At 37.5% G+C, this 24479-nt stretch overlaps 2 protein-coding genes across 5 annotated transcripts; one reads left to right on the top strand and one right to left on the bottom strand.

Annotated features, from left to right (window-relative positions):
- The first annotated feature begins 978 nt into the window (after positions 1 to 978).
- On the top strand, positions 979 to 9711 carry LOC110853737 (AP-3 complex subunit delta-1). 3 transcript variants are annotated; one of them, XM_035854825.1, is made up of 27 exons: positions 979 to 1221; positions 1296 to 1345; positions 1423 to 1520; positions 1595 to 1789; positions 1863 to 2007; positions 2245 to 2672; positions 2743 to 2811; positions 2885 to 2911; positions 2999 to 3106; positions 3201 to 3297; positions 3368 to 3432; positions 3517 to 3786; positions 4086 to 4159; positions 4248 to 4297; positions 4943 to 4992; positions 5120 to 5224; positions 5304 to 5318; positions 5436 to 5487; positions 5551 to 5636; positions 5706 to 5791; positions 5864 to 5987; positions 6064 to 6182; positions 6242 to 6890; positions 7488 to 7897; positions 7967 to 8498; positions 8557 to 8676; positions 8922 to 9711. In XM_035854825.1, exons 6-27 carry the CDS (start codon positions 2577 to 2579, stop codon positions 9024 to 9026), a joined length of 3309 nt encoding a protein of 1102 aa, XP_035710718.1. In that variant the 5' UTR covers positions 979 to 1221; positions 1296 to 1345; positions 1423 to 1520; positions 1595 to 1789; positions 1863 to 2007; positions 2245 to 2576; the 3' UTR covers positions 9027 to 9711. The 3 variants fall into 3 exon arrangements, with proteins under 3 accessions (XP_035710718.1, XP_021957745.1, XP_021957747.1); XM_022102053.2 differs by having other exon boundaries at positions 1595 to 2007; XM_022102055.2 differs by having other exon boundaries at positions 1595 to 2007; positions 4964 to 4992.
- Positions 9712 to 9749: 38 nt separating this feature from the next.
- Positions 9750 to 22855, bottom strand: LOC110854196 (M-phase inducer phosphatase). Of its 2 annotated transcripts, none has more exons than XM_035854824.1 (5): positions 20108 to 22855; positions 16306 to 17723; positions 10743 to 10975; positions 10560 to 10636; positions 9750 to 10033 (listed from the first exon to the last, which is right to left on the bottom strand). In XM_035854824.1, the coding sequence occupies exons 1-5, from the start codon at positions 22272 to 22274 to the stop codon at positions 9954 to 9956; spliced, it is 3975 nt and encodes a 1324-aa protein (XP_035710717.1). In that variant the 5' UTR covers positions 22275 to 22855; the 3' UTR covers positions 9750 to 9953. The 2 variants fall into 2 exon arrangements, with proteins under 2 accessions (XP_035710717.1, XP_021958291.2); XM_022102599.2 differs by having other exon boundaries at positions 16306 to 16562; positions 20108 to 22849.
- Positions 22856 to 24479: the final 1624 nt, after the last annotated feature.

The following is a 24479-nucleotide window of genomic DNA, read 5'->3' on the forward strand; positions in this document are numbered from 1 at the left end:
TACTATTGAGAATTGGAAATATTGGAAAAATAAATTTCACAAAAACCGTAAAAATCCGAATTTTCTGGTAACTTCTAAGCCAAATTAAATGATAGGAAATTTTGTAAATTCAATTTTGTATAGATCTTAATATATTGGTCACAAGAAATGGTCAAATGACATTGAAATTCTGACAATAAGGTGACAATTATTAAAATTCTAAACTTTTGAAATTTTTATGCAAAGTGTGATGAGATGAGACATAACAATCAAGCGTATAGATGACCATTATTTTACGAAAAAATATTTCTAAAATTCATCGGCATTGGCCAAAAATCTCAAAATTCCTAAACCCAAAAATATCTTTCTCTCTCTTCGCAGTTTGTGTCTCAAGTTGAGACTCTCAACGAAAATATGTAAAGGTGAGACGCCGTATCCAGGCCACAATGTGATCGGAATTTTATACGTAAATTTTATTGTTTGGAATTTTTTTCTATCTTTCTTTTAGATGTCACTGTCGTTTTCGCGTAACTTTCAATTTGCAAAATAACAACAGACTTGACGAGTGGGTGGGTGTGAAAACATTATTATGTTGCAATCCGAAACACCCTCACCACCCCCACCAATTGATAAAGTCGGTCACTTCTCCATGCTCAATTTCTCCACCGTCTCCACGACACCCCCCTCCATCACCCCCACGGAACAAGTCCAACACTATCAACCAAACTTTGTCCGTCGGTGTGATAGTTTCGACAACATTAACTTCCGACATAATCGTGACGACGAAGACGACGACAACAACGAAGGCGCTGTTCTCACCGCGCCCACCAAGCTTATCGCCACCGCACCTTCTTCGTCGACAAGCAGAAATCCGAGTAAGAAAAGGAACGCGACGACTCGCCGGTCGGCGACGGATGTCGAATTGGAGACTTTTATCAAGGCCCGGATTGAAGGGCACGTTTGGACCTTTGTCGCCAGCGTAGCTATCATCGTCCTCTTTTCTTTGGGGGTCGTCATCATTGCGCCGAATCATCCCAACGTGCAGTACTTGATTGGATGGTTATTCGTCGTCTACTTTATCGTTGTGGGGTTATTTCTAGCCTGGACGTTGAGAGGGGCGTTTGCGGATTTCGAAAAGCTGACGGAAATTCAGAAACGAAGTGGAATATTGCCCACCAATTATGCCAAATTGGATGGTGTGGGGGACGATAGCGTTTGGACGAAGTGCGACTAATAAATAAGGTTAGATTTTGGGGGTGCGGTTTTAACATATATGCAAAATACTAATAATATCATCTTTTTATTTATATTTTCAGCAATCTCAATTCTCAGTTACATCCCTACGTACAATCAGACACACCCAAACGTAATTAATCATTGATAAGTCCGTTACCCATCTTTGCATTAATGTTAATGATCTTTCATTCATTTTCATTACTACAGCTTATCATCAAACAGTCATCAATTCAGCCCATTATTTAATCGAGAAGCAGCGAAACTATCAACTTTTTAATCCAATTCAGACCTCTACCTTCAATCAAGTATTACTTCATACTTATTATCATTTCCCCTTATATTTTAACGAAGAATGTGCATCTTTTTCTCATAAAACAAGCAAGTCGTCACCCACTACAGAAAATTCGACAAGCGCACTCTGGTCGTCCCACCGCTCAATACGCAACAGCAGTTTGCTTCATAATCCTGATAGAAGTAGCAGCCTCCTTTACACGAAAAAGTTAATCTTTTTCCTTCTGACACTTGCCAAACATATGGAGATCTTGGCTGTCTACAAGTGTTGGAAAATACATATGTACTCCTACCAGTTATTCGGCGATTTGTGATATTCAAATCAAATCACAATACATATCTCTCTTTCTGTTTAGTTTCGTGTCGTGTATTCTGCAGCCAGAGGCATGTGACATCCCATCCACGACATCATTACATTACTACATATTTTATTGTAAAACCCTGACAGTGATCAAATCAACGTAATTATTAATACAACGAAAGATATTCTATATCAATCAGGTTAGTATTTAACTTAACCTGCATCTTATTAATGTTGTAGAGACAGGCAGGATGTGTGCTTAGTAATCTGGTTATAGTTTTAGTGAAAGTCGGATATTATTAACGAGAGGGGAGTAGTAAAAGTAAAGAGTGAATAATTTAGTGTTGGTTAGCCATTTAATTGTGGATAAGATATAAATAATTTTGCAATATTTGTGTTGGGTCGTGTTTTAAAGTTTGTTTGTTTTATCATTACAGAACAGACAGAAACAGAAAACCTGGTTAAAGTGGGTCATTTCGGGTTAAAAGATTGTTCAGAAACTCTCAAATATTTGGATTTCCCATTTTCCTTGCACATTCTTATACCTTTACATCATATCAATTATCAAACATTTCAATTTCAAGTCTTTAAAGAAGTGATTTTTCTATTCTGCTCAATTCAATTACTTATTTGATTCAAAAGTATTTGTGATGTAATAACAATTTAATTGTTATCTATCCGTAGTTATCGATCCTTGTTATTATTTTTGTCTTTAGAATTTTTAATAGTTTGTCAAATCAAGTAGTTTAAAGTATTGTCGATATAAATAATGGCGTTGAAAAAAGTGAAAGGCAACTTGGAGAGAATGTTCGACAAGAGTATGAGCGATTTGGTGCGGGGAATAAGGAACAATAAAGATAACGAGGTTAGTTAATGATTTTATAATATTTGGAGACTTGTAATGTTGAAATTATATATTTTTCGTATAATTCTAGGCCAAATATATCGCGCAATGTATGGAAGAAATTAAAGTAGAGCTTCGCCAAGATAATATGGCTGTTAAAGTGAGTTCATTTCATTAAAGACAACAAATATCTATTTACAATAGACAATTAATAAATATTTATCTTATTTCAGGCCAATGCAGTTGCCAAATTGACATATGTACGTCTAAAATTTGAAAAACATAAAATTTTCATTATAAATAAGTGCCAAAATTATTAACTTACTTTATTCTAATTTAAATTGCAGCTACAAATGTGTGGATATGATATTAGTTGGGCAGGGTTTAATATTATAGAAGTGATGAGTTCTTCAAAATTTACTCATAAACGGATAGGTTACCTGTCCGCGTCACAGGTAGGCTAAATACTTTTTAACGATTTTTGTAGTGAATTAATTCACTTTATTAGAAAATTAGTGTATCAAATATCATTGACTTTTCTGTTTTCAGTGCTTCCATGCCGAGTTAGAGATGCTAATGTTGACGACCAATATGATACGAAAGGATTTAAGTAGTCAAAATCAATACGAAGCTGGTTTAGCCTTATGTAAGTTTACAGAGAATCATTTCTACATTTATACAAAACGTGTTATCAATTAATTATAATTATATTTTAGCTGCATTGGCCTGTTTTGTCAGTCCTGATCTTGGAAGAGATCTTGCCAACGATATTATGACACTGGTGAGCATTTTAAAAATTACTATTTCGCCCATTTTTTATTTATTTTCCAAGATAAAATCTCTATAATGTTTCTCACTCTCTTAGTTATCATCTACAAAGCCTTACCTCAGAAAAAAGGGTGTCCTCATGCTATACAAAATATTTTTGACGTACCCTGACGCCCTTCGTCCCGCATTTCCACGACTCAAGGAAAAACTGGAGGATCCCGACCCCGGCGTTCAATCGGCCGCGGTCAACGTCATATGTGAATTGGCGAGAAAAAATCCGAAAAACTATCTTAGCTTAGCCCCCATATTTTTCAAGCTGATGACATCTTCCACCAATAATTGGATGCTTATCAAGATTATTAAACTGGTGAGTTGATTTTAATTCGTCATCAACTTAATACTACTACCGTGCATTAAATTATATTTACCAGTTTGGCATGATGACAATGGTTTGTCCTGAAATTGGCGTAATTCTCGCCGATCCAATAATTGATTTGATTTTGAGGTATTTCTAAATGTCGAGTGGAACATGGTTGGATCCAAACAACTATTTTGTAGTTTTTTTTAATTATCCATTTAGTTCGTTTTCGTGTCTCCGTAATTTAATTTTAGCGTGTAAATTTTTGTCCATTACTAATTTAGTTAAATGTTTTGTTATTATAACAGTTCGGAGCTTTGACACCTTTAGAACCACGGCTTGGGAAAAAGTTAATTGAACCGCTTACCAATTTGATTCACAGGTAGGCTTATTTGTCCTCTGCACTGCACATTTGTTATGTTTTATTGCCATTTATTAAAACTAATTGGTTTTGAAATTATATGTCACAGTACTTCCGCGATGTCGCTCTTGTACGAATGTATCAACACTGTGATAGCAGGTACGTTATCGGCGAAACATTGATAAGTTGATGGGTGCAATGGCTGGCAGCATGCTTGATGTTATTGTCATCTTTCCAATAATATTGAAATTGTGCTTTTCGCCGTACATTAACCAAGCTAAGTGTCTAATAAGCGGAGGGAGGATATGTATGTATTTATTTAAACTTTTTTATTTGATGACGACCGACGGTTAAATTCTGTCGGATGTGTTCCCTAACTTTTATAGATCTAAAAATTTGATAACATTTTTACATGTCACATATTTCTAGGTTTTCAGACATATAAATGAAAAATACGTAAATCATTTACATATATTTTTTTAAGTACATAATTATTTTACAAATACTTCCACGATGAAATTTTGTTTTCTCAGAAATTGGACCAGAAAAAGTCCGTTTTGCAAAAATTCTTACTTTTATTTTTTTCGTACATATTTCGTAGGTATTTTTAGAGTAGTTCTTGTAAAAATTGAATACATATTTCAGCAATTTTTCGAAAATGTATATTCACCTCTGCTAATTTTTTTTGCAACAATTGCTTCTAACTCTGCTTTTTGCACTCATCCTCTTGTTCGTCGTATTGTTATACATTGAATGTAGCTTGGGGTAATCATGTGTCTTCTTTGTTTGGTTTACCCAATACAGTCCTGATTTCGATTTCTACAGGGATGCCTAATCACAACGCGTCTATTCAGGTAACAAATTGTATTACGAGACTTACGTAACTTATGTATGTATGTATTTACCCTTCTTGTCTTTCCTTGCTGATATTTGTTTATGCATGCAAAAGTTATGATAAATTTACATATTTCTTTTGTGCAGTTGTGCGTTCAGAAACTTAGAATTTTAATCGAAGATTCAGATCAAAACTTGAAATATCTTGGCCTTCTCGCCATGTCCAAAATTTTAACGACACATCCCAAATCGGTACAAACTTAATTAAACAACATTTATTTTAAGAATTAATTAATTAATGCTAATCTAACTTGTATTAATTATTTTTCAGGTACAAACGCACAAGGTGAGTACAATATACATACATGAAAGCTGAAAAATTGTGGCTGTTGACAACAATTCAGTGCTATTTTGCTACGTTGTCATTTGTGCGTTTTTATCATCCTGCTAATTTGCAATGTAGGATCTTGTGATGAGATGCTTGGACGATAAGGACGAATCCATTAGACTGAGAGGTACGTGGTTATCATTACAAAACGCAAAAATTATAATTTACCCCTACTTCTTACCATTTCCAGCCCTAGATCTTCTTTACGGAATGGTTGGGAAGAAAAACCTCATGGAAATTGTTAAGAAATTAATGGTCCACATGGAGAAAGCGGAGGTTAGATTAGAGCGTCTCAATTTCTCCCATGTCATGTTCATTCTAACAAACCTTTGTTCCAACTTACAGGGAACAACTTACCGGGACGAATTATTGTGCAAAATCATTAAGATTTGTTCACAGAATAATTATCAGCATATAACTAATTTCGAGTGGTAAGTATTAGTCAATTACACATATTCCTGTTAGACCGATAACCACTAATCTTTCTGTAATAATATTTACAGGTACGTCAGCGTACTTGTCGAGTTGGCTCGAGTTGAAGGCCTTAGTCACGGTGATCTTGTTGCTGCCCAAATGCTCGATGTTGCCGTTCGCGTTCATACAATCCGGCCATTTGCCGTCCAGCAGGTTAGTCTTGCGGATAATGCAGGAAGCAGAGAAAATCTGAAGTTATTACATAATTTTCTCCATTGTTTCCTGACAGATGAGTTTATTACTTGAAAATCCGTACGTAATTTTCGGATTTAGCGGAGGCAATACCAGAGCACCAAACATGACACAAGTCTTATACGCGGCAGCTTGGATTTGTGGCGAATATATTCAGTAAGATAAGATAACGTGTAATATAATGTGTACTTCTGGCTAACGTATTATCATTTCAGATTTCTACCCAATCCACAATTAACTCTGATGCATTTATTGGAACCAAAAGTTTCCCAACTGCCATGCAATATACAATTTGTCTACCTCCACAACTGTTTGAAGATCTTATCCTTCCTCTTATCCAAATCAAAGCATGTCCTCCCAACATCTTCTTCCGAAACAACGGCAGATCTTCTTGATTCGGGATTGCAAAATGGCGAAATCTCAGAGAAACCAGAAATTTCAAAGTCTTCCTCCTCGCATGACGATGAATTCATTGACTTTAACGCAATCCAAGAAAAACTGAAAGTTTTCCTCTCTTCGGAAGAATTAGAAGTGCAAGAGAGAGCCGGAACTCTCCATAATTTTATCAAGTGCTATGTCAAGTTACAGTCAAAAGGTCAGTCGGACGACTTGGCTGAAGTTGCTGGTGAACTTGCCGCCGCATTTTCCAGTGAGTTGAATCCAGTTGCATCCAAAGCCCAGAAAAAAGTTCCTGTCCCGGAAGGTTTAGATTTGGACAAGTGGATTAATGACCCTCCATCAGAGAGTGAAGAGGAGGAGGAAGAAGATGACCATGTGCACTCTACCGAAGTTTTTGTAAAGACGTCTTCGACCGAGTATGAGAGAAAACCAGCATATCAACCGACTCCGGAGGAATTGAATCAGGTAAATTACAACGTCCACTTACAATGGAGGTCTCTCCAGCGTATGCTCTCAGATTTTGAGCAAAATAGTGTCAATCGATCACAAATTTAATTAGTATGAAATTTGTGAAAGATGAGACTTCCCAATGGGCACGTTTGGCAGAGATATTTGCATCCGAAGAGGAGAAAATGCGCAGGAAAATTGGAAAGTGCAAAATTTGTCGACTTTAAGGCGAGTTTTCCCTTCGGATGCAAATATCCCGGCTAAACGTGCCCATTGGGAAATCGTGTCTTTCGCATATTTCATGCAAATTAAATTTGTGATTAATTGACACTAGTTTGCTCAAAATCTGAGAGGATACGTTAGGGCGACCTCCATTGTTAGTTTCACATTAATAATTGACGGAACAAGCACTATGGTATCTCCAATTTTTTGTCCTAATCAAATTATTGGTCGAAGCTGTGCGATATCAAATATTTCATGCAATACTCATCGTTGGAAGATGACCATCTTCTAGGTCTTTTTCTTGGTCTTATGTATTGCAATATTTTTTAATGTCACTTGTTCTTTTACATATGTATATTTGAAACAAATTATATAATAATCATATTTTTACAGCAACGGGAAAGCCGAAAACACGAGCAAAAGATGAATCCCCACTATCTCAAAGACGTGGCAAAGTCTCCATCTAAAATTATCAACCAAAACGGATCTGGAGATGTCCCCCCAATTGCGAAACTCGATTTGAATGTGCCTTTACAAATTCCAACCTTCGCTTCATCCGACAAATATCTGGATGAAAACAAAAAGAAGAAAGTCAAACCAGTCAAGAAAGCGAAGAAATCCAAGAAAAAGAAGAAGGGAAAGAAAAGCTCGGACGAAGAGGATGATGAAGAAACAGTCGAAACTTTCCATGTCGTCAATACTGCAATTGAAATGCCGGAAGGTGCCACTTTATCCGACACAGAAGAATCTGCTCTCGCTGAAAATGATCCTCACAGGGCTTTGGCAGATATAGATTTAGACATGTAAAACCCTAAAAATTCACATTAATCACTTCATTCATTCACTAATTCATTATCTATTTTTGCTTCCAGGCCGCTTCATCCCGGTGAAAATATTCCATCTCCTGCTCATCGAATATCTAAACAATCTGGTGATCCATTCTATCTCAAAATGACAAAAGATAAAAACCACAATTGTGATATTAGAGAAGAAGATTCCGCAAAAACAACTGAAAAATCTCACAAGAAGCATAAAAAACATGGCAAATCTGGAAAATTAAAAAAGACTAAAGGAAACGATATTGATTTATTGATAGAAGATCCGACTCAAATTTCACAAGGGACCGTCACTCAGAACGGATCTTCCCAACTTTTTGAAGAACTTATCACACCGATGGAAGACAATTCGAAATCTGTTCAAGATTATGTTAACAATTTTCTGGATGATTTAGATCCAATAACAACACCAACCACGACAGATATTCAGCACGATATTACACCTGCTGAGGATTCGGGACGTGCCTCAAAGAATATTTCGTCCGATGAATTCGCCGACTTGCTAGCTGGAGGAGAACTAAAGTTTAAGAAGAAGCTGGAAATTCCTAATGATATGGAAGTTAAAAAGGTGAGGTAATATTTAATTGTAATTGATACAGTAAAATAACTCGATTTTTTTATCCCAGGTGGTCTCCAAGATCGTGAAAAAATGCAAGATGCAAGTAATAGAAAATGCTCAAGGCTGCTCGTCCTTATATCGTGTAACTTCCAAAGGCTTCCATGTTTGTCTCCTTGTCAAGGAAAAGGTATTCAAATTTTCATACAACGGAGGTATCCCAGCGTATGATCTCAAATTTTGACCAAATCAAATAAGTGTCAATCGATCAGAAATGGGAGATAGTGTCTTTCGCAAATTTCATACAAATTAAATTCGTAATCACTTGACACTAATTTGGTCAAAATCGGAGAGCATACGCTTGAAACCTCCACTATTAATACCAAATTTGTCGCATTTTCCATCATTACATTAATTTTTTCCTCTTTACTCCAGCGCAAGTCCAGCACAATCTCCATCGAAGGGAAGAGTAACTCTGAAGACGCGATGAAACGAACTATAAAAGATATTACAAAGTTATTCAAACTTCAAGAGAGCTGACCTGTCATCGTCGAGTGTCTCTTTGATCCTACCAACTTCAACGTCGTATCAATCAGCTCGTGTTTGAATGTCCATGTTTGACGTGTCTGCCTCATCATTCTCTTTTTCTCTCTCTTTGTAACATTTACTTACTTGCGTATGAATATTTACAAAGCTTTATGATATTTCTCTTAAAAAATCAAATTTGAATTTTGATAAAATTCGGGTTTCATAAAACTTTTTATCATTCTTCGGAAATATTGAATTTTACGTAATTCATAAGTGTAGTAATTTAAATTATTTGCTAGTATTTATTTAGTAACACGTCTAGTGCAACATGTACCCTGAATTGTCGAACAATTTTTATCATTTATTTATTTACCTTAATATAGAAATTAATTAATTAATTGTATAATTATTTAGTCTAATATTTCCACTAGTTAAGTTATTCGACTTACTTATCTATTTCCGGCTGGCGCTGGACTGGTAGAAAAATATGGTGTTAAACAGAACATTATGTACGATTTTTATTCTAACCGAGTGCAAAAAAGGTAACAGAAAACTTGTATCGTAAATGCAATCAGTGTACATAACTTTTTAAATGTTAGCAATTAATATTAATTATTTATCCACATTTTGTGAAACCCCATTCTTTTTCCTCGCCAAAGGTGATAATAAGATGACATTGTATTATTATTCAAATCAATTTAAATGAAATTTGAGATGATGAATTTTCATACGCAATTCGATTAGTAATTTGCACTTTATTTTTGCACGTTGTAAACACATACATCCATACTTTAACAAAAAAAGGTCAACAGTTTTTAATAATTGTAAACCGAGAAATACTGTAACAAGATTGAGATGAAATGTGATGATGCTGATGACATCATCACCAAATCGTCGCGTGGAAAGTCTAGCCCCAACTTTCACTCCATTCCCTTTTCCTTAATGGCAGAGGAAAAGCAATGTTTCCGAAGAAAGGGTGTAAACTCCGTCCGTAACTTGACATTGGTATGAACCACAATCTTAAAAAGAGACAAATCCAGCGTTAAAAACCACTCGGGGGATAAAGTTTAGTTTAAACAGTGACAATGGGTCAATTTGCATAAAAATTTTGCTAACTACTGTATTGCATAATAGTGGCCGCGGAAGGGTGCGGACAGAGGCACAATGTCCCCACCGTTATTCGATATCCGCATCATGTTATATACCTAAATCCCTCCCTCCCCCATTCTACAATGTTATGTCCCCAGATGTCCCCACGGCTTCCGCGGTCACTGGGAAAATTCAGGCTACTCAAATGTATGTGCATGATGCAGTGGTCGCGGAAGCTGGAGGGGACAGAGGGGTAATGTCCCCACGGTTTTTAAATATCTGCATCATTTTCCCATAAACCTTCCCTTTCCTATAATGTCCCCAGATGTACCTACGGTTTCCGCGGCCACTTTTTGCATAATAACAATGATATCTTACATAATTCTTCCTTAAGGGAAAAGAGCCCTGTCTGTACACAAAATTATGCAAATTGACCCCTTAATGCTTCCAACTCACCTGGGGCAGTGACACTCCGAATGAGCAACACTGAACGCAACATGGGCGATATTCCCGGCGCTAATGTGACGTTAAATCTGGAATTTTTTTCAGAATTCGTAAATCATTCAGAAATCAGAAACTCACCAATCAATTACCTTTTAAACATTTCTAAAAATTTAAATTTTTCCAGAAAAAACTTACTTGTCGTGAAAGTCTTGCAGACCTTCTTTATTATTCTCATTTTTCATGGCACTGTCCCCCGCATCGCTTCGAACAATGGTGGCCGAAGTGGCGTTGTAATTTCCATTCGTGTTGACAATCGACATCTCCGCGTCCGGCTCGAGGATCATTTCTTCGTAGACTTGCGTCATATTGGAGACGAGAAGGATGTCGGGTTGCGTCGAGTTGTAAAACTTTCTCCGCCAACCGACCGTCTAAAATTTCGGGATCAGAATCATGTTATATTTTAATTTCTTATTTGTTCTCTAATTCCACACCACCCACGCGATGTCAAAATGTTGGTTTGACGTGACGTGAGCTTGTTGATACGTACATAAGTACCGAAATTTTTAAAATTTAATTTGTCTTTTACTCCTGAAGGGTGTTGATATGCTAGTTAAACTTTTTTGCAAAGGTGGGCAAAATATTTTGTCAAAATGTACAGTATTTTAAGCTCGGTTCTTCCCAAGGTTTGGCTTTACGGGGGTGTTACACCCACAAAAAGACGAAAATCTACGTGGAGAAGGCAACAGTCAAACGAAAATACGGGTTTTGTGAAGAAATTAACTTTTTCATAATTTTGAATACAAAAATTTGAAACAGAAAATTGCTTTCACTTTCGTAACGTAATATTTCTGCCAGTGTGAAATTCAGTAAGTTCATATTTTTTTTTACAAAAATCCGCTCCTGGAATGAGAATTGTATACATTCGAATTTCAATATTTTTTATAAAAACACTTTTTAACGGTGCCAAACATATACAAAATCCATCTTTTTTTCATTTTTTTAAAGGTATTTTGACAGCGATACAAAGTGAATTTCTTCACAAAACCTGTATTTTCGTCTGACTGTTTCCTTCTCCTCGTAGATTTTCGTCTTTTTGTGGGTGTAACACCCCCGGAAATCCAAACCCTGTACTTAGGTCAAAATAGTGAAAATATTTTGACAAGTATTTTACCCACCTCTGAATTTTCGTCCCTGTTTACGTCACTCAAAAAAGATAAAAGTTTCTGCACCTTGACATTTTCTTTCTTATTGGAAAACTTGTCAAGGTTTCGCAAGTAGGTGGGGATGAAGTGCGGGGGATGAGATTACTTATTACACGAAATTTTACTTTGTTTATTTGCATGCATCACCCTTTTGTCCCCAAAGGGCGTCTTACAATTATACCAAACTTCTTCTACCATTGCGTAATTAGTTTACGGGTCTGACAGACTTTTAAAGTGCATTCTTATGCAAGTTTTCGTGTTTCGTGTGAAAATAAGACTTTGTAAGGAGCTTGATGACATTCAGTGGCCGCGGAAGCCGTGGGGACATTGGGGGAGGGAGGGGTCTGTATAACATGGGGAGATGATGCGGATATCAAATAACCGTGGGGACATTGTCCCTCCGTCCCCATACTTCCACGGCCACTGCATAATTTTCATACAATTGAGTAGCATGAATTCGCCCAGTGGCCGCGGAAGCGTGGGGACATCGGGGGACGTTAACATTGTAGGATAGGGGAGGGGCGAGTTTGTGTAAGATAGGTAGATGATGCCGATATCGAATAACCGCGGGGACATTGCAATGTCCCTCTGTCCTCAGGAACGCTTCCGCGGCCACTGATGACATTTGCATTTCGGAATTCAAATTATGCCTTCTCCGAGGTGTTAGTTCTTAAGGAGTTGGTCTCTTATAATTACTTCCTTTCTTTAAGAATCACACTCTCGAAAAAGTTTGTCACTTTGCAAAGGCTTTAATTAAGCTATGCAAATGGAGTTTCAGTGTTTGACTAAAGTTTCAAGTGTCGCATGTCACTCGTTGTGTCATGAAAAGAGTTGTGCATGGAATTCAGGGCATGGCATAAATGTCCCCGGCATTTTGGGCATGGAAAGAAATTCATGGAATTTTGACCATGAAAACAAATTTCTGGCTGGGAATATATTCATGGTATTTTGGGCATGAAAATAAATCCATGACAGAAATACCCTGTACACTTACATACGAAGGCAAAATTTTAAATTGTCATATCCTAACTGCCATAAATGCCATGCTTTTAGTCCTGGATACAGATCACGACCAGGCACCAGAATTACTATGACGATAGTCCCTCCCTCAACCACTTTTTCTCTATAGGGACTCTCAAGAACTGCTATAAACTGATCGGAAATGTAAACAACGTAAAATTGCGCGATCGACATGCAATTCAAAACTTACGCATTTTGTAACCTTAAAAATACATTTTTAATTTATTTTTATCGCCATGACCTTTTTTTCGACACCATATGACCTGACTCACTAAAATTGCGCGATATGGTGTCGAAAAAAAGGTCATGGCGATAAAAATAAATTAGAAATGTATTTTCCAAGTCTCAAAACGCTTAGGTTTTGAATTTCAAGTCGATCGCGCAATTTTAGTCAGTCAGGTCATATGGTGTCGAAAAAAAGGTCATGGCGATAAAAATAAATTAAAAATGTATTTTTAAGGTTACAAAATGCGTAAGTTTTGAATTGCATGTCGATCGCGCAATTTTACGTTGTTTACATTTCCGATCAGTTTATAGCAGTTCTTGAGAGTCCCTATAGAGAAAAAGTGGTTGAGGGAGGGACTATCGTCATAGTAATTCTGGTGCCTGATCACGACTTTCATCTTATAATTTAACTAAATAATATTACTTCATATTTTTACCGTTACTGGCATCAACATTTTACAAGTTAAAAAAACTACATTTTTTACACCGTTCGTCTCACCGAATAATTTAGTCATTGTCGGCAACGAAAATTCAATTTGGACCCATGATGATAACCTAACTGCTCGTCTAAAGGCGTGGATGAATACCAATGGCCGCGGAAGCTGGAGGGGACAGAGGGACAATGTCGCCACGGCTATTCGATGTCCGCATCATCTCGCCATGTTATATAAACCCCTCCCTCCCCCTATCCTACAATGTTAATGTCTCCACGGCTTCCGCGGCCACTGGGGACAATTCAGGCTACTCAAAGATATGTACATTATGCAGTGGCCGCGGATGTGTGCGGACAGAGGGACAATGTCCCCACGGTAATTTGATGTCCGCATCATCTGTCCATGTTATATAAACCCCTCCCTCCCCCTATCCTACCATGTTAATGGCCCCACATGTCCCCACGGCGTCCGCGGCCACTGATTCAATTCACATGCAAAGTTGCATAACGAACGCTATTTAGAAACTCGTTAAAATTACGAATGTCAATCAACCAAAATGGAAAACAATGAAATCTTTACAACAATTCATAATTAATTATGCGTATTTTTAAAATCTACCCAAACCGTTGTAAACCAAAAATTTATCAAAAATCTTTAATTTTTTGTCAACTTTCAATTCCGGTTACAACTTTAATTTAATTATAAATTGCCACAAAATTAAAATATTTAGATGCTTCAAATTTCGGGAAGGACATGATATGATAGGATTTTGAACAATTTCACGAAATTGGCACCACCAAAGTCAGTCACCGTTTTACAAAATGATTTCATAGCTTCAACTTTGACATTTGTCTTGACTTTCACCAGTCAGTCACTTGACTTTCACTTCATTCATTCATTCATTCAGTGAATTTCGAGTGAAAGTGGTCCTCTTCTCTTCTCTGATTTCCATTTATACATTTTCTACCTGGACAAAGTACCACCTAGACCGTGAGATCCACTAGTGTACAGTGGCCGCGGAAGCGTGGGGACAAAAGAGGGACAATGTCCCCACGGTTGTTCGATATCCGCATCATCTTCCCATCTTATATAAACCCGTTCCACCTCCCTATCCTGCAATGGCAATGTGCCCCGATGTCCCCACGGCTTCCGCGGCCACTGTTAAGTACCACTGGTGGCCTAGCCAAGCTATCATTTTCATCAGTATGCACTACTTACAAAATGCTTAAATAAATGGAACACCTACATGTCCCCAGATGTCCCCACGGCTTCCGCGGCCACTTCTGCTACTGGATCAAGTACCACTACTCGCCAAGCTATCATTTTCATGAAGTACGAATGTACAAAATGCTTAAATAATGAATCCCCCTGCCTGCCTGCCTGCTCTCCCAGTCAAGTCATTCATTCATATACCTGAATATTTCAAAGTCACCCCATTTACAAAATGGAGCCGACACAGCGATCCTGCTGGCCAACTTGGGACAATTCATTAAATTAATTAGTCGCTACGTTTGGTCGGATGGATTCATCAACCTACTTTTCATAAGTTGGCAAAACAAGGAGAAATACATACTGCGTCGTCTACTCTACATGGATATGACCAGAGGGTGGATATGTATTTATTTTCAACTTTCTCCTTTGATGACGACTGACGGCCAAACTTTGTGCGTAACTCGCATAAATCTCAAAAATTTCAAAATATTTTTACCTATCGTCACATAGGTTTTCAGAAATATAAATATTTCCGCCATTTTTTTAAATACGCAAATCTTTTACATATTTTTTGTAATACATATATTTTTTGTAAATATTGTAACAACGAAATTTTTTCCTTGAAGAAATTGAACCACAAAAAATCCATGAAATCAATAGACTACAAATTTTGCGAAAATTTTTATTTTTATTTTTCCTACGTATTTCGTACACAATTTTTTGCAAATACCTGCATATCCGCCCCCTGGATATCATCACAAACGCTCAATATTTCATGCGTTACCCAACCCAACCACGAACCACGACCCTCTTATTCCCATCGTCATCATCATCATGAAATTTAAATGCAGTTTCAAGTTGAGAATTCAATTTCCTCAGTCGAACTACCTCAGTTTCAGGTTAATGGTTCGTTGACTGACGAGAACGTACGCCCGTAATGAATTTATGGGTGCTGATGACGATTCTCCGTGCCAATTGATGCATGCTCGAAGGAAGTGGAGGCATGATTAAAGGGTGAATAATTGATTCTTCATCCCATTTCGTGTCCCCGTCATGCCGCTTGACACGGACAATAACCAAGAAATGGCTCCACATCTCTGAAAGATGTTGTACAGACACCAAGGTCAAGATGCCATTGTGCGATGTCAAGGGTAATAAAGGGACGGATATGTATCTAACTTATTTATTTTATTTGTAACAATGGACGTAAGTCAGCGGATGCTCTCGGATTTTGAGCAAACTAGTGTCAATCGATGATAAATTTAGTTAGGATGCAATTTGCGAAAGACACGATCTCCCAATGGGCACGTTTGGCCGAGATATTTGCATCCGAAGGGGAGAAAAGCTCACAAATTTTTAACTTTCCAAGTTTACTACATGGAAGACCCGAGGTAAGCGAGTGTCGATCTGATCATGTTTTATTAAATTTATTTGTTTTCCATATTTTTTTTCTGACATTGAGATATGACAATTTTACACTTTCCAAATTTACTGTGCGTTTTCTCCTCTTCGGATGCAAATATCTCGGCCAAACGTGCCCATTGGGAGATCGTGTGTTTCGCAAATTTCATATTAATTACATTTATGATCATTTCCCACTAATTTGCTCAAAATCCGAGAGCATCCGCTGGGAGACCTCCCTTGTATCTACATAATTTAACTCACCAATTGGGGATTTGGATGACCATGACTGTCCCTGATGTGAATATCGCAAATAATCTCCGCCGGACTTTTCACCTTTGGACAGTGCGACACGTGCGCGTGCACCTTCGCAATAACGCCCACCGAGGTGGACGAGGTCATCGTGATCTTCATCTTCATCTCCGGCTCGTCATCTGTCCTCGTTTTGTTCAATTTTGCACCATCCAAAACGGTTGATAGCTCAACATTTTGCGTCGATGACGATTTTGCTGTTGCAGATTCTAAAAATGTATCAGATTTTTTACCCCTCTTTTTTCCCGAATAAAATCTAGACTTTAGGAAAGAAAGCGTCGTAGCGTTAATCGAGCTGGACAGCAGGACGCGAGGCGGCCGCGTTTTTTTCTCGACAAGATAAGCACCATCCTTCTTTTTGGTCGCGGAAGAAGAAATATAATCCATTTTTTCCGCCATGAACATCGACACGGTTTTAGCAGCGGTTCGCAAATTAGCAGCAGAATTAGCAGAAGAAGAAACGGAAGGGTTTTTAAGTCGGACAACTTTAATAAAATTTGAGGCAGCGTTATTATTTTTGGTCATTTTATCGTCATCGTCATCACTTGCGCGGCTACTCCCCATGTAAATTAAGTTATCTCCGTCGTCATTGTTGTTAAGGTCAATATGAATATCGGCTTGGCGATGGTGAGGAAATGGTATCGTTTTATTGTCCGGTAATAATACAATTTTGGGCGGAGTTGGACCATCGTCAATGTCAACTTGGTCATTGTTCTGATTAATGAGGGTGAAATGATCGTCTTGTAATTCCGCGTTATTATTCCCATTGTTTTTTTGCGACAGAAGAAATTCCACAGAAAATTGAGGGTCAATCAAGTCATTATTGTCAAGAAATGGGTGGCCGTTCATGAGCAGATGCGTGTTAATGGTATCATTTTTATTACTGGGATAATAATCAACGTCGTGATTGCTGCGAAGTTCCATGCTCTTTATTTGTTTAACTCGTAATCCCCTCGGTTTTTCGGGGAGGAGAGGAATTCGGAAATTCGATTGTTCCCCAAAATTGAATGGAAAATTTGAAGAATTTTGCAGGGGAATTTGAAAATTTGATAATTGTTTCCCAAATGAATTTTGCGGTACTGATCTTGTTTGGATGAAGACCTCCTCGTTTTCATGTCCCTTATGCAAATGGGACGCTTTACTTAATTTTTTTCGCCTCTGTTTTAACTCTTGTTGTTTAATTATTGCAATTTTATCCCCAGATTGGGTTCTAATTCTAGATTTGCTACTTTTGGAGGCAGCTTCCGTTCCCAATTTCTTATTGGCGTCGTTGTCCTTGGACAGTAATAAGACCGGTGGAAATTTGGGTGCGTGTTCCTGTTTTGAATAATTATTCCTGCCCAATGTTCTGTTGATCTGTTTGGTCGGATCTATTAAAATGTAATGTAATGTAAGCGATCTTATAAATTGTGTATTTTGTCATTAAAAACACGAATCTTGAGTGAAAGTGAGTGGGTGTGGGTGGGTGAAATTTGGTATATTTTTGTGTCCAAAAATTGTGTGTGTAGGTGTGCATGTAAAATGTGCTGCTGCATCATAGCGTGAAATTTGGTACGAATTATGTACAATTATTGCACTTCATTTTGCATCCATTCTTCAATTTTTCATCGCATGCAACGCAAATTCATTCCTTTGTCCAAGTCAGCTCAAGCAAAGAAAAAACGTAAAAAGACTACACTTACGTACACAATTTGTTTGTGACACTTAATCAAAATCTGACTTTGACTTACTTATATTCACATTTTTATACAATTATTATCATCATCATTATTATTATTCTCTATTTATTTAGATAAATAATAGCACCGTAACATATGTAACTAAACTATAAAATGTGATTCGATGTGAAGAAAGATTGTTGACATTGGACTACTAAATAAAATGAAATAAAAGCGTGTGAAAAATGTGGAGATAATTGATCTGACTTAATTCAAGAAATTCATAGTATATCCATTTCCCCTAGAAAAAATGAAAGGCAAAACAAAACGTAATTCATTTTCTGCAGTACAATTGTCTCCAAATTATGGGCGAAAAGTAAAATAAAGTTTGAATGCATGCATGCTAGGATTTCCTTGATACGTAATTTTTTTGACCATTGAATTAAGTACGGCACCCTAATTTCCTCTGAAACTAAATAAATGTGCATTTGTCCTCCTTCCTCCGAAAGAAAATTGGTGGGGCCATGGGCCATGGGCATGCAAGGGAAGCAAATAAATTGGTAAAAATTATACTCAGCACTTATCCACGTACGTTACCTGTCTACTTATCTATGTACCTACTCATGAATGCATGTTAAGTACGTTACGATTGGATGGACGGAGAGGGACTCATAAAACGATTACTTTTTAATGAATAACGAAAACTTGGTGTTTCCCACACTCATTTTTGCTCAGCTTCCAACGGAAATCAATTATTTAAACATTTTTATCAAATTCTGAGACTTAATTTATTTAGTGGTATATGAAAACAAATGAAGATTCACTTCACCTTGAGACTTTTTGATATTTTGCTTGTACTCGTAAAGTCTGGGACATAAGTAAGTACATAATTCTGCATACATGATTTTGTGTAAGGGCGAAGATTAGATTTCATTTTGTCAATATCTAATCTAATCAAAATTTGTGACCTCAAGATGATAAACTTAATGACGACGACGAGTTCAATTATTATTTAACTTATCTACATTATCCTGGATAAGATTAGGGTGGGACTTAAAAAGGGAAGGATCTTTTACATATGTACGAAAATACCTGAGTGAATTCATTAAAAAAAATTATCTATTACAGGGACACGAAAAAGGAATTAATTATTAAATAAATTTTAATTCTTAATTTCCACTCTATTATCTGGAAAGACATACATAACTTTTTTTAATGTCTTTATTTTTATGGTATCAAAAATTTGTCACTGAATGCTATGTAATAAAGTAGTCATCACTATGTAATTCTACGTAGCTATTGAAGATGCTGTAAGAATGAGTATGTATGTAGGTAATTAGTTCATGATACCTATTTCCATTTATGTATATCTGGTATTTACTACCACCGCTGAGAAAAACAATTAACTATTTCTCATACATATGTACATATTTATGTATGTACATACATTCTCGTCACGGTCATGCTGCAGTCTGTACTAAATTGTACATAAGTCAGTTAGTGACTAATACTAATTCTTCTCATCCGTTTATTTGTTCAGTTGAGGTAGCGTTTAAATGTCACGTTTTACTAATGGAATGGCTAATTGTTTTAGTAACATGGGTTAAACATAAGTCACTAATTTATTATGTGATGCATATTTACGTGTAATAGCGTCTTTGTTGTCGTAGTCTGCCTACCGTACATATTTTCCTGCATAACTTTAAATCGCAAGGTTAGAGGTTGACAGGTGACAAAGAAAACGTTTTAAGAAATGAACCTAAATTTTTAAATGGTTTAAATGCATAAATTTTCTGTAAATATGTACAATTTTTATACCAAGTGACAGAACAATGTTGGTTTGAATAGAGGGTAAAAAAATATAATTATTTGTGGCGTGTAAGCACAAACTAATTTTAAGTAGTTTAGTTTTAGTTATGCATCAAAAATTGGAGTAAGCAATTAATAGAGTAAGTAATTAATTAAGCCGTGAAGAAGAAGAAGCAAATGCAAAAAATGTGACATGACACCGATCAAAGCAGAAGGTGAAGCTTTGCAATTTTTGGCGTGGCACCGTTAAAATAAAGATTTTGCATAACAATTAGACTCATAAATACCTGAAAATGGGACAAGCTTATCATCGACAGGTTGCCCAAAGTCGATCTTTGCTTCTTCGTTAGGAATCTCAACCAGCGATAATGCCGTTGCTGTCGATGGTGTCCCATAATTTCGATCTGTAGAAGTTGACGTTGATGTACTTTTCCCCGTTGTTGTCGTCGAGGTCGAGGTTGACGTACTTTTTGCCGTTGTCACCTTATCAATTTTATCCCCCTCATCGACACTTGAAGCGTCATCGTCATCAAACTTTGGAACAACGGAAGTGATCAAGGGTTGTCTCACATCAAAATTGTGATAATTCACGGTTGGATAACCGTTGTGCTCTGCTTTTTGCGACCCTCCCGTCTCATTTCTTTGCTGATTATGAATCTGCCTCTGAATCTGCTCATACGCTAGGCGACGTCCCGACTTTGATATAAAACTTGGTCTGCTACTACTGCTCGAGGAGAAGCCTTCGGGGGGAAGGAGGATTCGGGTCACTTGAGCTTTCGGAGATTCACTTTCTTCTTCTACTCCCACATTTTTAGGATTTCTTCTCGTCGTCTCATCATTATTATTACCTTTATGGTGTCGATGATGTGAGACACTACTACCACTATTACTGGCCTCGTTATGATTATGATTATTATTATTACCACCACCACTAACAACACTTTTCCTATCAGTACTACTATCTTCTCGAGGAGGAATAGTTTGATGATTCGGTTTTTTCGGAGGAATTTTCTCCTCCACGACGCTGACAAGTGACACTTCACCGTCATTCTTATCGTCACTACTACCACCACCACTACTACCCGTGTAAATTGCGACGGGTACTTGACCACCACCACTATTATTCTCATTATTTCGCACTTTTTCTGCCCTAATTGGACTCTGCCCTTGGGTCTGGATTTTCTCCCCGGGATGCGGCGTCGTTGCGTCACGAGCAGGCGGAGAAAGTCCCGGGGATGGGGCGAAGGGTTGTTGTGCCGTGAAGAGGACGCGTCTCGAGCCGTCGGAGGCGTTAAGAGGGGAAATTGTGGTCGTGGGGGGTTTAATTGCGCCGAGTGCTTGCTGCAACTTTCGGAATTCCTGCTCTCGCACAACCCCGATTTTTCGGTGGTATTCTAAGTATTCGTCATGGTTCAAAAATAGTTCGGGACTTGGACCCTCGTTCTCTTGGAAGGAATTGGAATTAGTTCCTGAACTTGCTGAATTTCTCGGATTCCCGAAAGAGTTTGAGGCCGGGTCGAAAACGTGGATTCGCACGGGGTCACTGTTCCTATTTACGTTTCCGAGGGTGGCGCCCACCGGGAGTTTGGAGTGACTAGGACCTGGTGGGATATCGGGGTAGTAGTAGTGATGATAAGGTCGTAACGGGCTTATCGGTCTGTCCAGTAGGTGAGGTTTCTCATCCCGATAATTTTGTTGAGTGAAACGGTTATCATAATAATTGTGCTGTTTTGATGGCGGGGTTGGAAACCGGGTATCATCGTGGTAGTATCGACCATCTCGGTAGCGGTGGTTATCTCGATCTCGGTGGTTATCTCGATCTCTGTGGTTATCTAGGCTTATCCTCTCATCATCAAAATACACTCGGGACGACGACCCTCTCGGTCTGAATGGGTCGAGATGAAGAGGAGGCTGATTCCTGTCCCGATTATCAAACCTTCCTCCAAAATCTCCCGGGCGATGGAGTCTATCTTCAAACACGATCGGATAAGATGACGTGCTTCGATATCTATCCCCCACTCCACGATCTCTGATGTAATCTCGATTTTCAAATGGTGGCTGCGGAAATGGTCGCCCTCTGTCCAAATTACTGCGTTCATCGTCAAACCGAATTTTCTTTCCGGTTCGCAAGTCCTCATCAGGAAAGAGGGAATAAGTCCCGCTCCCACTTTTACCCGGTGTTGTTGTTATCTCGCCCATTATCGGGCCCGGATTTGGACCACATGCTACCGCTGGGAAGATGGAAAGTGATAAAAATAAGAGGAAAAGTCGCATTGTTGTCTCCATTAGACGGGGTGATACTGATGAGAAAATAATAAAATTGCTCCTTCTTCTTCGTAATAATACTGAAATGGGTTCATCATTTCCTGAAATGGGACGATTTTTGAAATCTATTTTCGATACTTTTTTTATCCTAGATTTTTTATTCCTAGGAATCTTCCAGTCCTGTATCATTTTCGTAAATGCACTTCTTTTCCTTACGGAAATGAGCTATGATGTCACATTTGTTGTCCAAAGCTGTCTCAAAATGGTGACCTTTGGTATTAAACATGAGTTCAGCACTAAATTGATATTTTGTCCGGAATAAGTAAACAAAAAAGGAGAACTTCACTTTTGTTTTTTTAGCACATTTCCTCCTCGCGTGATGGATTGCATGCAAATTTTATGTATGCGATTATGGCATTAAATTTCGTCTCATTTTTCCCAACACACAAATTGCACATTCAACTTGACATTTGACTTTTTTTAACAATGTATTGTACACTTTTTTTCCGAGATGATCACTTCAAAAATAAAATCTAACTTTCAAATCCACTCCTCCACGTGCAGAAATCTTTCACTAACTTACTAACCGAGTGAATTTGATTATGATAATTTAGCCCCGATAGATAGATAAAGTCAACAGCTCCTCCACAAAATGTATGTAAATGATGATGACGACGTATCACTAACTTTACTTTACTCTTACTTTCAGCAAAACGTAACGTAACGTAACGTTCCTTGCAAAAGTCGAGATGCAAATGGGAGTAAATTCTTCCCATCACATTTTCTGCAAATTTTCCCATAGATTTGCAGCTAAAGTAAAGTAAAGGCAGTGCAGTGGTATGTATACATACTTACAAAGCTAATTTAGGATTTAAATTACCTGCTGTGCCACCCATTAGATTACGAGAGCCAAATACATGTACATACATTTAATGCCGTCATCACCATCAAGTCTGCACATTAGCGTCACATCAAACCCAGTCAGATTCTGCATTGTTGTAAATAAGTCTTAAGCAAACCAAGCTGTATGCAAGTTAAAGTCAGATTTTGCATTGTTCTATGTCTTATTCGATACGTCTTAAACTAACTAAACCATGCAAGCTCTGCCATAAATTTTGTGCACAAAATGGTGCACATTTATCTTACCATTTATCCTCCCAATTTCCACCCTCCGCCTGGTTTTATGACGACACAATTATGTCTTGGTTCTCATCATAAGATTTCAGCAGGCTTTTGTTACCTTCGTGTTTTACCTGATTCACCCGTCGGTTGCAGTTTTCATTGTCTTCTCAAATTCCATTGTTCTCACGTAATTATGATCAAGTTGCACTCCTCTCCAGTCCAGACAAAGTATTTTATTCATGTTTTCCTCCTCCTTGAAGACAAGCATCCTATGAATTCCTCCAGACGGAAACCATTACAACTTTAACCTTCACCATAATTATCTGTATATTTTATGAGATGCATCTATCTCCCCATAATGAAGAGGGTGCAATGTATCCATGTAATTAAAGATTAATCTATGTAATAGCCAGCTCCAACCTACTGCCACACTTATTTATGTAAGTACACAGTGGCCGCGGAAGCCGTGGGGACATCGGGGGACATTAACATTGTGGGATAGGGGGAGGCAGGGGTTTATATAACATGGGGAGATGATTCGGACATCGAACATCCGTGGGGACATTGTCCCTCTTTTGTCCCCTCAAGCTTCCGCGGCCACTTTATGTAAGTATGCATATATGTACATACATAAAATTAATGGGAAACCGTATGACGCAACTTGAACCACATTTTAGGCATATGTAAGAAGATTGATGTCTTAACAAGGTATAAAATAAGTAATCGTGTAGGTTCAATTTTCGCAGGTTTGTTACAGAATCTTGACTCAAGATTCTTGAGCAAGATTTTGTACTTAATGAAGAAATGTGTGTAGGTGATGATGTGATAAAAAAAATTGAGCCTCAACTCAAGAGACTTGTTCAATTTCCTCTTTGCTAGCTTAGTATGAAGCTGTCAAGAAATTAAATTAGGTGATAATGCGAAATGTATAACATAACGCAACAATGTTATTTTACCGACTATGTTACAGTTTACTTGGTTAAGAAGGAATTAATAAAATGCAAATTTAAGGTAAGAAAAAAAGTTTACGAAAATAAGTAAACACTTTTATGGATAATATCATGACCTAAAATCAGGACATGAGCTTCCATTGACCTTTAAAATTATCAATCTCATTTTAATCATGATTCTAAGAATCTCTAGAAAATGATCTCAGATTATGTGCAAATGTCAAGAAAATATTGGGGGTATTCATTACGAGTGTATCATTAGCAATAAAAAAACAAAGTTCACAAACAAATTTGGATTGGAAATTCATATGCGAATTTCAAT

The sequence above is a fragment of the Folsomia candida genome, unplaced genomic scaffold, assembly GCF_002217175.1.
Source record: "Folsomia candida strain VU population unplaced genomic scaffold, ASM221717v1 Fcan01_Sc009, whole genome shotgun sequence".
In the NCBI taxonomy this organism is placed as follows: Eukaryota; Metazoa; Arthropoda; class Collembola; order Entomobryomorpha; family Isotomidae; genus Folsomia; species Folsomia candida.

What these genes read in the sequence shown, in the direction of transcription:
- LOC110854196 (XM_035854824.1), bottom strand. Translation starts at nt 22,274, where the DNA reads ATGATACAGGACTGGAAGATTCCTAGGAATAAAAAATCTAGGATAAAA. An exon ending in GTCATCCAAATCCCCAATTG is followed by an intron (nt 10,976 to 16,305) that starts GTGAGTTAAATT and finishes CCGAAATTTTAG; the next exon opens with ACGGTCGGTTGGCGGAGAAA. An exon ending in CTGCAAGACTTTCACGACAA is followed by an intron (nt 10,637 to 10,742) that starts GTAAGTTTTTTC and finishes AAAAAATTCCAG; the next exon opens with ATTTAACGTCACATTAGCGC.
- LOC110853737 (XM_022102053.2), top strand. Translation starts at nt 2,577, where the DNA reads ATGGCGTTGAAAAAAGTGAAAGGCAACTTGGAGAGAATGTTCGACAAG. An exon ending in TTATCAAGATTATTAAACTG is followed by an intron (nt 3,787 to 4,085) that starts GTGAGTTGATTT and finishes TTATTATAACAG; the next exon opens with TTCGGAGCTTTGACACCTTT. An exon ending in GCAGATATAGATTTAGACAT is followed by an intron (nt 7,898 to 7,966) that starts GTAAAACCCTAA and finishes TTTTGCTTCCAG; the next exon opens with GCCGCTTCATCCCGGTGAAA.